The 13,909-nt window shown below is 35.0% G+C and overlaps 1 protein-coding gene across 1 annotated transcript; it reads left to right on the plus strand.

Annotated features, from left to right (window-relative positions):
* Positions 1-537: 537 nt before the first annotated feature.
* Positions 538-12,195, plus strand: tspan34b (tetraspanin 34b). Its single transcript, XM_053514975.1, has 8 exons — positions 538-712; positions 4,245-4,321; positions 5,465-5,680; positions 9,944-10,018; positions 10,114-10,221; positions 10,484-10,612; positions 11,181-11,273; positions 11,419-12,195. The coding sequence occupies exons 2-8, from the start codon at positions 4,265-4,267 to the stop codon at positions 11,476-11,478; spliced, it is 738 nt and encodes a 245-aa protein (XP_053370950.1). The 5' UTR covers positions 538-712; positions 4,245-4,264; the 3' UTR covers positions 11,479-12,195.
* Positions 12,196-13,909: the final 1,714 nt, after the last annotated feature.

Below are 13,909 nucleotides of genomic sequence, written 5' to 3' on the forward strand. Positions count from 1 at the left end.
CAGGCTGAGAGAAACCAAGGTGAACAAAAAAATATCTTAAACAGCATAATATGTTAAACCAAGAGACTGAGTGCCTCCAACAGTTGAGGACCAATCACTCCGGAAGCTGAGGCTACTGTAGGCACAAACTCCTGAGCTTGAATGATCTTTTCTGTTTTACGTTTAAATAAAAAAATTCATTAATTTATGCTTGAAAATTTATGCTTGAAAATGGGCTACCGATTAGATTTTTAATGTTTTGTTTATTGATTTACTATAGTATATTAACTACACGTTACTCTTTTAAATCAAATCTTGTGTACCACAATAGTGGTCACACGCCCTGAAGTAAAATGTTTAGCTTTGCTTTGTTTAATAAAATTTCCCACTGTACCGAAGAACAGTATATGTATGATGTATGATGTGTATACACGGAAGCCTGTCTATCGTCATGGCCACTGCAAAGATTCACCCCCTCCCTTCTCATGTGGGTGGCAGTTTCTCCACAGGGAACAGAGAACCGTCATTCCCACTCGCCTCTTTAATCTCTCCTCCCTCCTTCTCTCAGCCAACTGTAAACCTGCTGTAGTTGTGCCAGAATGATAGAGGAAGAAGTATAGAAAAGAATAGCTGGTGCTTTTATATTCTTAGCCCTGTTTTCTGTGGACACTCAGACATTCTCAGCCTCCTGTGGTCTTAAATTCTCTTTAATCTCTTCAAGTCTTCATTAAAGGTAAGAATCTTATTTTCTTGTTGTGTATCACAAGTGTTTTTCCCACTAGAGCAGGTTCTCATGAACACTATACCAAGTAGGCATTGTGTCACTATTTTATTTTTGTTTGAATCGTATCTCTGCATTTCCTGACCTAAATGTGGCAAACAATATTTTTTAAGCTTTTATATATATATATATATATATATATATTTTTTTTTTTATAAATATATATATTAAATGACATTATGCAATTGCAATGCAAAATATTAAATATTATGTAATTTGGCATGGTGTTTCCATCACTGAGCTGTCAGGAGTTCTCCACAGATTTAGCCATCTCCAGGAAACGTCTGTCACCAGGTGTGCCCACATCTTCCAGCTCATTTGTTCAACTCATTTCGCCACACAAAGACAGAGTGAAAAAATCCCATAACACCTGAATTAATAAAGAAAATCCTCATCATATAAATAATGTCTGTCGATCGTACGGCAATTCAAGATCAAGTTCTGGCATTGGCATTTAAAATCGGACAGAAAGAGAATGTCCGCTGCTATTATTTGTTTATACAAAGCATGAGCGTTTCTGATCTCCTTAGGTAGCTCATATTTCAAACTTTCATGCAAAACTCCAGGAACCATCATGACATTTACAAAGCAAATCAAATGCTGTCGATAAAGCAAAACTCCAGTCCCCTTTTTTTGTTTTCGCTGATTGGTTTGATATTCAGGCTGGTTCCATGTGACTGAGTATTTAATAAATAACTGAAGTAATTCACCAGCTGGTCAAGTGTGATGATGAGACTGGCTGCAGATAGTAGGCCATGTTAGGGAGACAGGAACAACAACAAAAAAACACCATAGCAATTAGAAGCTCCTGAGATTTCAGTGTTGCTTAGATTAACATAGCACTAGATAAACATTGACATAACCAGCACAAGCCTGTGTCATTTTTCTTTTGTATAGGGAAGTACACATTATTTAATTATTTTTTATCTGACTATTCTCCTACAAAATTATGATCTTTTACCAGACAGGAAATCAATTGTAACGACTGTGACAACTTCGGTTAGAGTTATAGTGACACCACATTTAATACATTCAGAATATTACAAACAATCAGTGACATTCATTGGAAATGAGATGAGAGTCAAAGCTCTTCATTATTACATGGCCTCCTGGGTCACCTGCTACCATTCTCATGATTCATCACAATCCCAAGGTGAAAGCAGACACCTTGTTAAACTGTTGTCTCAACAGAAGATTTTATTTTCTCTTGTCATACAACATATGTATACTTATTTCAAGTTGTTGCCTATTAGAGAATCTATATAAGTTCTAATGGGGTTTGTGAGTGTGCAACCTTTTAGAATGTGTCTATTACGGCCATTATGTTCTATTTAAAAAAATGTATACCTTATTTAAAATAAAGAGAACAAGGATAGAAACCAGATATTAATGCATACGTTTATTTGTTAGGACACTTATATCAGACTGAATTTGATAGAACCTGATTACCAGACTTAGCCTGGTATAGGTTGAATACTTTATCAGAGCCTTTTTCATTATATGTACTGATGTTTTGCATGCTAGTAATGCATCTAGGTTGTCGGGTAGGAATTTAAATGCAAATGCCAAGTTGATGGGGTTTTTTTTAAACCATCTTTTTGCATGGTGAATGGAAATCCACAAACCTAAACATCAGATAAGGTGGCCTAACCATGTCATTTTAGGTTTGGGGCAGAATAGTACATTGGAAAGTACATTGGATTAAAAGTATATGGTAACATTATTTTACATTTCTGACCAGCTGGTAGGTGATCGGACTAAGATTGGATTTTTAACAATGATTTCTCATCCGAAGAGTGTTCTCCCAAAGTTATACTCAGAAGGCTGCCTTTTTTATTGGACATTTTGCATTTCAATGTCCCACAAAATGTGAACTTTAAAATTGTACAGCTTATGATACCTAAACCTTATAATCACATGTATACAGCTTTAAATATCCCTATTTTGTATGTTTACTGTGAGTTTAGTATATTTAGAAATGCATCACTATTCATCATTACTGTAACCATAGTTTCTCAGTTAATCTGGACTGTCATCTGTGTTGTTTAGGATTTGTTTCCTTGTTTTCTGATATTTGTCTGTGCCAATGTAAATGGATTCTTTCCATGAACTTCCAGCTCTAGGGGACATAGTGACTTCTACCAAAAACTGAACACTGACTAGACTATGTTCCCCCGGTTGCATTACTGCCAACTGTAGGTCTCATTCTCCCCCATTTTTCTGGCCCCTTTTATATTCTTTTATAATGTGTAATAACTCCCCACAAAATTAAGTAGTAATAATAACAATAATGTTCCCACAATTACAATAACTGCTCAAAAGGTTGACAGACCTCTTGGTTTGTGCCAACAGGTACAGTGGTATTGCTATTGTCTAACATGTGACTATTGATCATTTCTAATTGTGAACAATTAGATGCTTTGTCCCCAGTAATGCAAGATAATGTAAAGTGATAAGTGATGTGGTTCATGTATACAGTATAGGGTTTATTTCTGTATGGTATAAATAGAGATTCTTAAAAGAAAGCTGTCTAACTTGGTAACTAAGAATAACATAATATTATGAAAATTGCTTTTGCTTATATAACTTCATGGTGTATGTTTGACAGAAAAGGCTTCCTGATGTTCATTCAGTTGAATAACGTATCACAGTAAGCATTAACAGTTGTTTCTTGCTTGGGTGCTCTTTACCTAGAGTTCCTTAATACCAACAACCTCATCCTTTTTAATAAAACAGTAAACACTAGCTACGCCGAGGGGTTCTGAACAAGCAGAACCGCGGTTACCTAGACACGGGGTTACCAAGCGACAGGGCCGTAGAGGCAATCAGTGCGTTGTCGATTCGTCTATTTAAGCCCACTTTGTTGGAACATTAGGTAGCACCCGGTATGGTATCAGGGCCAAAGACAAAAGCAAAGACCCAGTCAAAGTCTACAGAAGAAGCCGGCGCACTTGAGAGAGAGAGACCCACCTGTTAAGCGTGCGCTGTTAGCATGAGTTAAAAGTTGAAACTCCAAAATGGTTGACTTGTTAAGAGAGGGCGAAAGTTTATTTTTGGCTTTCAGAACCTCATCCAATATTAAAGAGATGGCAGAGCTCTATTTGTTTGTTGTTTTAAGTTTTCTTTCATTTCCTTTTTAGTTCTCCAATTAATAATTCCACACTGTCTCCAAAGGGAAAGGTCTTCCCGCGTATGTCATAAGCAGTCTTACGTCCTCCTATTTCATTCACCTCCTCAGAAGCCATGCGTAAGGGCTCTTATAAGTATTATTACACCCTGTAGTACCTGCACCACGTGCTGTAACAACAGAAGGATATGTGTAACACTGACTCACTACACTATCCCCAGATATTTCCCACTATTCCTGTAAATTCTTCATATATTATATAGTATAAGGAAAAAATATGACAAAATAGTACACAGTAGGCCTTGAGTGCTGACTTGATCAATTATTCATCCATGTCTCTATATATGTCTGTTTCAGGTACATCAGACACTGTGAAAATGGGCTGCTTTGGATTTTTAAAAGCAATGATGTTCCTTTTCAACGGCATCATTTTTGTAAGTACAATGGATTTATAATTTATATCAGAATCTTTTTAAGTAGCTCTGTGAAAGTTCTGTGCTAGTCAACAGAAGGGTATTTGATTTTGTCTCACTTGTACAGTAGATCCTGCTGGATAAAGGCATTTACATGTACAGTGAATCTAACCATATATACAGTAGCTGCCTTTCTCATTTTTTTTAAAACCCAGTGACTTAAAATACAAGAACCTAATACCAGGGATAGAATGCTTAAATGCTGGCACAAGATAGAAGCTTTCGAATTGACAGGCGACATGACCTTTTTTGCTCATCCATTACAGGAGGCATATCCAAAGTCTTTAATCATGATATCGAATCATGGTTACAGACAAAAAGCACACCCAAGAAAACGAGAAGGGGATGATCCATCACTACATAAATGAGTAACCAAAGTAACTGAATTAACTTGCCCCATCAGCCATGTCTTAGGGGGATTTGTTTCCTTGTTTTCTGACCTTTGTTCTTGCATGCAAATGGATCAGTCTCTTAATACGACATCTCTGGGGCCAAATAGGGTTAATGAGATTTCTTATTATTATTATTTTTTTTTTATTATTATTATTATTTTTATTATTATTATGGTAGTCAAGAAACAATTTTCACTTAAGGCAAATTGAAACAATGTGTCTTAGCTAGGCCTCATTTATTAGTCTTTTAATAAAGTTGTGTGAACCTGGGAAAAATAAATAAAACCAGATGTACAAACTGTATGACAGCTTAAAGGATAAGAGAGCATCTCCAATGCACCCAGTTATCTGCACAGAAAAAAACACAAATAAATTAAAATCAAGTTATAGGATCTGAAGGCGATTGATCTACTGTAGGTTAGCATGTGAAAATTTAGCAAAACCCATTAGCGTCTCTTAACAGACAAGAACGATTTCCTAACTGGATTTTCATGAATTTTTACATGAACATGTGAATTTTGAATAAGGTTGTCTGGATGCCACACATAGTCTATAATTAAGAAATACGTATTTATGGAGAACCAATAAAGAACCATCGGGTATATCAAGCAGTTGTATGCATTTTAAAAATGATAAAAGTCTGATCTAATGTGGCTATGTGGTAATGTGGTATTCTTGCCCCACTCTTTCCTTCTGTGTCCATCCTCCACAGCTGGCCGGAGCAGGTATCTTGGCTGTAGGTATCTGGGTGAAGGTGGATAATAACTCTATCATGAGCTTTCTACAAGGCCTGTCTGGTGCACCATCTGAGCTGAAGCAGATTCTGAATGTAGGCTACCTGCTGATTGCTGTGGGCGCCGTGCTGATGCTGCTCGGATTCCTGGGCTGCTGTGGGGCTGTTCGTGAGAGCAGGTGCATGCTGCTTACAGTAAGTCTGCTGCCATGGCTACAGCGTTCTACACAAAGTCTAAAGTATTTTATGCCTAAAGATATGTTCCCACTCTAGGTTCTAAATAGAATGTTACAAATGTAATTGGTTAAACTCTTCATTTTTTGGCCTCCTATTATTGCAAATACATAGTTTTTTTATACAACTACAGTCTCAAAACAAAGGTTACTTTTAAGGGCTGTTCTGTTTGTCTATCTTGTGGGTAATCCTATCATACCAAAAGGTATTTCTTAATCATAGAGTAATTAGGAAGCTGATAATGTTTAATTAGTTTTCCTAGTGTAAATGCTGGGTAACTGCACTAATAGAGTACGTCGATAGTATGCTGAATGGTTGGGGTCAGGATTCATTCGGTGTTTGCTTATCTTCAAGCTTGAAACCAAATGGTGCTATTTACATTTAATAATATTCCCTGACATTCATTTAGATTGTACTGTTTTATGTAATAACATTTAGAGTTCCTGTGGCATAATGATCTATTCATTCTCTAGAGATCATATCACCTACTTTACAGACATTACATTGTGTTCACAGACTTTAATCCTACCAACGCTTATCTTTGTTCCTGGAAGAGGAATAAATAGTCACGGAAAGTGGATCCAACAGAAAAAAATAATTTTGTATGATTTTAATAGGACACACACACACTTTTCTAAATGTAAGGTTTACAATGTGGTGATAAGTACAGCACATATTTAAATGAACAAAAGTTTTGCTGCTGTAATTGAATTAAAAAAAAAAGAAAATTGTTCACATAAAAGTATCCTATGATACACATTATCTTGAGCATCACTTATAAGCCATTACAGCCCTAAATTTTACTTAACACTGCTGTTAATATTTATTTGATTTAATACATCATAAGTGATGTATTAATTTTATTATAAAGTGTTAATATTATATAATAATGCATCTGATGATCCTTCTAGCTAGCCTAGCCCACTTGCTCACCTGCACATCTTTTTGGTTAGATGCGCGCATAAATTGCATTATCATGTTTTTACTTTATCCTTTTATTTAAAATTGAAGATACCTGATAAATTAGGTCAGAGCGGCGACTGTCTCGGACAATTGGCACAGTTGATTTGGTCTCAAAGAATTATTAAAAATATTAAAAACATATATTAAAACATTATTAAAAAAAATAATTTTACCTGTAGTGCATCAAATGGTTAGCTTTCAACAAAAAGCTGAGGTAACCCGTTTGATCAATCAGCCACAGTAACATGGACAGTGGTGGCTCAGAGGGTTAAGGCACTGAGTTACTCCACCAGGTTAGCTCCACCAGGCCACTGTTGGTCCCTTGAGCAAGGTCCTTAACCCTATCTCCTTCAGGGGCGCTATATCATGATCCAACATGACAGTTATCTTATTATATGCTAAGTCAAACAAACATTTAATTACTTTTATAAATGGTCAAGTTAGTTTACCTCTTGACCATTTATAAAATATAGAAGTCTTAAAATCAGCTTATTATTAATATTTTTGGTCAACCATAGAAACATGTGATCATGTGTATATGTGCTATTCCTTTGTCTATGTGACCTAGTTAAAAAAAATTGGCACAGTCATGTTTGGGTAGTTGGTTAAAATAAACTAAAATTCTGTTGCTTACAAAATTCATATGCATCATGTTGCATATTTTGTGCTAAAAAACATATGTTACTCTACTGAACAATCCTGAGCTCTATATACAGTATGTTTATAGATATTTATATATAAAAAACAGCAAAACCAAGAATGACTAAAATGCTTTGAGCTTTAAGGGGTACTACACAACATGTCTAACATTTAAATTTTAATGATTAAGCCAGAGTGACTATTCTGTCCTCTATGAAACTTTTAAACTATGATATAAAGTGAAGCCGGTGCTCTCTCTATGTCTAATGAGAGACAGTTAAATGCATGTTTAAACAATGCTTTTAAACTCACTTCAAGGCAAGCGTGCAGCGACACCCTTGCTATTCCAACCCATTCTAAAAATGTGTTTGTAAGGTGTGCATCCCCAGCTTTTAAGAGTAAGAGTAGTTTCACCTTACCAGGCTCAATAATTAAAAGCACAATGTCAATCACTTCCTGCTAACTTAAATCTTAAAAAGTGGTAAATGTTGATACATTTATGGTAGATAATAAATTATGCGAAATAAATTTCTTAACAAGTCCATTTCTGTTTTTGAAAAGGTTTTGCATGAAGTTTTGATATATAAAATTGATCACTTTGGGTTATAAACTGTATAAAGTGAAACTGTTTATATCAGGTTTAACAGGTATAACAGGTTTTAAACAGATTTCAACAATCAAGTCGGAAAAGTATTTCCTGTTGTGCCATGGTTATCAAAACTTTATCTTATTTTATCATGTATCTATATATCTTACGTTTATATCATGAATAATTTAGCTGTTTCCCACATAGCAAACCTTGATGACTATCTTTCACTTGAGCTGGACAAGCAATTGAGTGATATTAACTTCTTATATCACTAATTACGTTACTTCTTCAAGCTCTATAACCACCAGTCAGCTAGGGTCATAAGTGGAGTTTGTGGGGAGGCAGAAAATATATTTGTACTTGGGGGAAAAAATGTTTTTTGAAACATTAACATCATAAATGCAGCATTCTCCTTATTTTTCCAAGGCTCTGCTGCTGTTTGTCATCATAACATGCTATTCTGTGTGGTAGTATCACTGTCGCTAGTGGTGTTATCCTTACTGATCCCCATTCAGCATTGCAGTGGTTCTAGAATTGGCTCAGCATGTTTATTAATGTCCTTTTGTTTCCAAAGTTTGGAAATCCTAACTCTTCATGTTGACCTTTTTCTGCCGATCTGTTTTTTTTTTTTTTTTGTTTGTTTTTTGTTTTTTCAGATTGAATTACTTTAATGGTATTTTGGTAGAAATTAATAATTATACAGTATGTCTCAATTTATATTTAAAATAATAATTCAATAAAATAAATAAATTCTGTTCAACTGAAATTTTTTTTTTCTTAATAGATTCATTTTTAAGACCTACTGTCTCCCCAGTCACTGCTGTGCAGGTGTGAATGTGTTATATCAGTTTATTTGTACCTGCGGTGTGAGCAAAAATGGATGCCCCACTTCTTATTTGCATGGAAGAAGAGCAGCATGCAGGAATTTGTTTGGAGGTTTGAGGGTGAACCTGGTGCCAAAATAACTCAATGAAAGAGCATTAACAAAATATCGATACTCTAATATAGGTGAAAGTTTCATAAAGAGAAACATTACTGGGTACAAGACATGGATTCATCACTATGAGCCTGAGAGCAAACGGCAGAATATGGAACGGAAACATCCTCAATCGTCGACCAAGAAAAAGTCAACCATTAGGTCAACCATCAGCTGGAAAACTGATGCAGTATTCTGGGATTCTCAAAGGCTAGTATTGGAACATTGGAACAATATCATTGCTTGTTACAGTAAGATGCTTATTGAAGATCTGAAGCCTAAACTTTAGATTATGTGCAGCAGACTGCTAACCAAAGGCTTTGTGATGTCTTGTATAATGATGCACATTTGAACACTTCTGCCCACACTGTCGAGACTGAGCAAAAACTTTTGAGTTTTGAGGTGTTAAAGCATCCTCCCTATAGCTCTATAGTCTTGCTCGGTCGGTCCCCTCAAAGCAGCCCTATGAGGATGAAGATTCATTCCTGATGAAGAAGTGAAGACAGCGGTGCATTTGAGGCCCACACTTAAAACAGCATAAAACAGTTTTTAATGTGGGAATATGAAAGGTGTTGACAAATGGACAAAATTTAGTTATATCCAAGGAGATTATGTCAGAAAATTATGTATTTGTCTTTTCTCAAAGTTAATTAAAATAAATTCTACAGCCAGGGCACACACAGGGTACATGTTTCATACTGTAGTTATTATCAAGTAATATTTCACTTTACTTTTAACAGACTTTAATTTTATGACTCCCAGTGTTATTTATTTTGTGTGTGTTCCTGTGTGAAAAACAAAAATTTTGCGTATGCTTCTGGATGATACAGCACAAACCGATCAGAAAATGATTTGATTTGTGCTGTGTTGTTTGCCTTTATGGCAAGCTTGGCACTATTGTCGTCTGTTGCTGTGTGTATATGCATAACAGACGTCAGTTTAAAAAATGTTTGCTTCCCTGATGCAAATGTCAAACTCTGCCTGTGGCTGGGAACTTGTTCTGCAGAAGTTGGATGCTGCTTAGCTTTCTAACCATCTCCGTCTCTTCTGTCCCTAGTTCTTTGTCATTATCCTGATAGTCTTCATTGTCGAGGTCGCAGGAGCAATAGTGATTGTGGTCTTCAAGGGACTGGTATGTAACAAACAGCCTTTATACTGTAGATGCAAAGAACTCCTTAAGATTTCCTGTTGTTTAATGATGCCCGCTGTACATTCTGTCTCTCTTAGATACAAACTCTGATAACACAAATGGGAGTCAGCGTAGTGGAAAGCATTCAACAAGGTTATGGCACCAATTCAGATGTCACTGGTCTGTGGAACAGCACAATGGACTTGGTTGGTATCCTTTTTTGTGTGTGTGTGAATTACAATCAGACAGGCTTGATACCATTTTTTCAATGTATTTTATGTGTTTATTAGGAATGAATTAAAGATGCATTCTCAGTAAAGTCTTGTCTGATATATTTGCTTAAAATATACCTTTATATAATTTTTTAATAAATTATATTTAATAGAGGTTTTAAAATGTTAACTATACATACTTATACTTTTGTCTGGTATTTAACACCCCCTCTATCTGTGTCCTCATGTACTGTAGCTGCATTGCTGTGGATTCAACAACTATACAGATTTCACAAATTCCACTTACGTCCAAAACAACCACAATCAGTATCCATCCCAATGCTGTCAGCTACAACCCTGTTACTACAACAATGCCTCAGCTGCGGTAAATCCTGATTTTTATTCCTTTTAGTTAGCAGAGACAATTTCTTCATTAAATAAACCAGAACTAAGAATTACAGTAGATAGCTAGCTAGCTACATTCATATTCTCCCACTCTCACTCATTCATCGTCTATACCGTTTTATCCTGTATTCATGGAGCCTATCCCAGGAAACTTAGGACATGAGGCGGGGTACACCCTGGACAGGGTGCCAATCCATCACAGGGCACACACACACATACACACACTCTCACACTACAGGTAATTTGGGATCATCAATTAGCCTTTGGACTGTGGGAGGAACCCAGAGTACCTGAAAGAAACCCACCAAGCATTGGAAGAACATGCAAACTCCTGCACACAGAGACGGGAATCAAATCTGGATGGGAATCGAACCCAGACCCTGCAGGTGCAAGGCGACAGTGCTAACCACTACACCACTGTGCCACCTATATAAATTTTTCACTTCTTGAATTAGAAATGCAAAGCATTTCAGTAAAAAGGATCAATATCCCAAGCTTTTTTCGTGTAATAAAATATGATTTTTTTTATCTTGTTTTATTTTCCACAGAATATTAATGGATGTTACCCTGCATTGGTGAAACTTTTTGAGTCAAATGCCGTGATCATCATAGGGGTAGCTTTGGGCATCGCAGCACTTGAGGTAATTTAGCCACTCTGCTAAATAATACAAAAGATTTCTTCTATTAATATTAGATAGGCTCATTGGTTACTGCATATTTACATTTCATTTAGTTATTTTCTCCAAAATAATGTTTCTCTTTTATGTTTTTTTTTTAAACCACTAGCTCTTCGCCATGGTTGTCTCTATGACCATGTATTGCCACATAAAATCTACAGCAGCCTAAAACATGACCTAAAGGAGGACCCCATCATCTAAAATTTACAAAAGCATATTTAATAAAAATATGTGATTTTTAGATTTTTATAATTAAACTGTATTTTTAAATATATGAATACTTGATATGTCTACAATACCATATTTATATCCCATAAATGATTTATAATAACTATTTAATTTTATTGTTGATTTAAATATGTGATTTTTAGGGAATTCGGTGTTTACTGGCATTGTCTTGATTGACAATGTAAAGATTAAAAATGCGTTTTCAGCCAGTTTTACAGATGAAGTGTCCATTTTGTAATAATTTAATATATTTTAAAATGCACCTTTACAAATATTGTTCTGTGTTAATAATTTGCAAATTAAATAATTCATCTATATATTTAATCTATATATAAGTGAATACTTCGAGCGTGCCAATATAACATGTACAGTATATTTTATGTCAATATAAAATATGACAGAAAGTATAAACATGTTTATTTAATTTTTTAAATGTATACATATGCAATGCAGTAATACATACATTTAAAAAATTATTCAATAACTCATATGGAAAAATAATGCCTTTTTAAACACTTCAGGGGCCAGCTACTGTAATTGTTTTGTTGTATATTAATCTGCCTCAAAACTAAATAGTCAATGTACTGTATGTATTAATGCTGCATTATTTTATTTCTCTTAAGAAGTGTCATGATAACATAAATGACTTTTTATTACACACCTGACCACTAGCCTATTACATAATAATATTCTGAATTCTGAAGCATTCAACTGTCTAAAATGTCCTTGTATGCTGTCACTGTAACGATACATCATGATACAATATGTTATGACACAAAATGTGATTATGTCTATTGTCGGAATGTGAAATTAACTTTTTTAGGAATCAGGATTCCTTTAATTATTACATGTATAATACAGATGGACTGCTACCAAAAGAGTTGTATCTTATGTTTCAAGATACACTGGGCCCAAAGTTACCAAGGTGGGGCGAAGAAAATATGATTGGATTCTTATACAGTACAGAACCCTATTTACTTCCTGAAAACTGAGTAAGCAGTTTCAGCGGTTATTTGATACTCTAAAAGTAGAGGGCATAAATGCTCCAAAAATGAGTTCACTAAGGATAAGCCAGCTCTGCCGTTTGTGTTATCAGCCTGGTAACAGATAAGAGTGGCCATGGCTTCTGCTTACCCTCACAGAAATAGTGTCTAGATATCATTGGCCACCTTTTTTTTTTTTTTTTTAGCATACAGCTTGTTTGCCTAAAATACTGGATCATGTCGTCTCAAAATATTTTAAAACTAATTATTTTCTGCAGCAGAATGACTGTATAACCTATACACCTTTTCCTATCAATATAGGGTCAAAATTATACGCACAGGATCAAAATTAAGGGTACAAGCTCCTTGTGCTCCTACTAAAAAAACCTATTAACAGATCAATCAAAATGATTTATAAATAAATGTATGAAAGGTACTTCTATTAACTGCTAATTTATGTTATTTTATAAATTGCTAAAGCAATGACTTATAATCAAATAAAGGTATATATTTTCTTATACTGTAATTTCGATAATATTATAATTATTATTTTATTTATTTATTTATTTATTTATTTATTTTTACTTTCTTACTTTCATGTCTCTTAAAGGAGCTCAGTACTTCTTGCACCCTTTACCTGTTTTTGCAGGAGCATAGGTGTTTTTCAGATTGCTGTCTAATTATAAAGAACAGCAGAAATGCACATTTTGTTCCCCTGACATGGGTTAATCTTGGTCACCCTGATCATCTTATATTTAGAATTAATTGAATTATCTCATAGTAGAAAAAAAAACTTCATCATCACCATTATCAACAAAAACATTTTTTTCCCTTTTCTTTTTATTCTGTAGATTAAATGCTTCTCAGTGGGCAAAACAATTTTGTGCAGTTCAAAAAGGTAGCATTTTGATTAAATACTTTGAACATTTAAACACACATCGGATTAGTATTCATGTAAACAGTAAAGTTGGAGCTAAAAAGAATGATTCCAGTTGGATTGAGGACCCAGGAGGCACTCATTTTATTAAACAGCACATTCGTGCCTTTTGTAGATTGGCACTCAAGCACGCACACACACAAATGAACAAAATTAATTAAAATTCATTTCAGCATCTGGCTCAAGTTAAGCTCAGCTGGGTCAGGGCAGGTAGGGCCAGTTGCATCTTTCTCTAGCATCTGCTCGGCATCTGGCAGCCTAGTGGGGAGGAAAAGTAAAACATAAATTGGCTGCCATTAACCACACACAGGTGTAGACAATCATTCATTGCTCACTCATTTTCCCTTTCTCACTCTCTGATTCACAGCTGGCACTCAACCATGCCCCCTGCTGCCAAAACAGCAAATCCAAAAATCTATCACAATCATTTCTTTTTAAAATAGATCAAAGTT

The sequence above is a fragment of the Clarias gariepinus genome, chromosome 16 (genome assembly GCF_024256425.1).
Source record: "Clarias gariepinus isolate MV-2021 ecotype Netherlands chromosome 16, CGAR_prim_01v2, whole genome shotgun sequence".
NCBI lineage: Eukaryota > Metazoa > Chordata > Actinopteri > Siluriformes > Clariidae > Clarias > Clarias gariepinus.

Excerpts from the sequence above, each read along its gene's own strand:
- tspan34b (XM_053514975.1), top strand. The coding sequence starts at position 4,265 with ATGGGCTGCTTTGGATTTTTAAAAGCAATGATGTTCCTTTTCAACGGC. Across the intron at positions 10,222-10,483 it reads GGAACAGCACAATGGACTTG|CTGCATTGCTGTGGATTCAA; the intron begins GTTGGTATCCTT and ends CATGTACTGTAG. Across the intron at positions 10,613-11,180 it reads ACAACAATGCCTCAGCTGCG|AATATTAATGGATGTTACCC; the intron begins GTAAATCCTGAT and ends TATTTTCCACAG.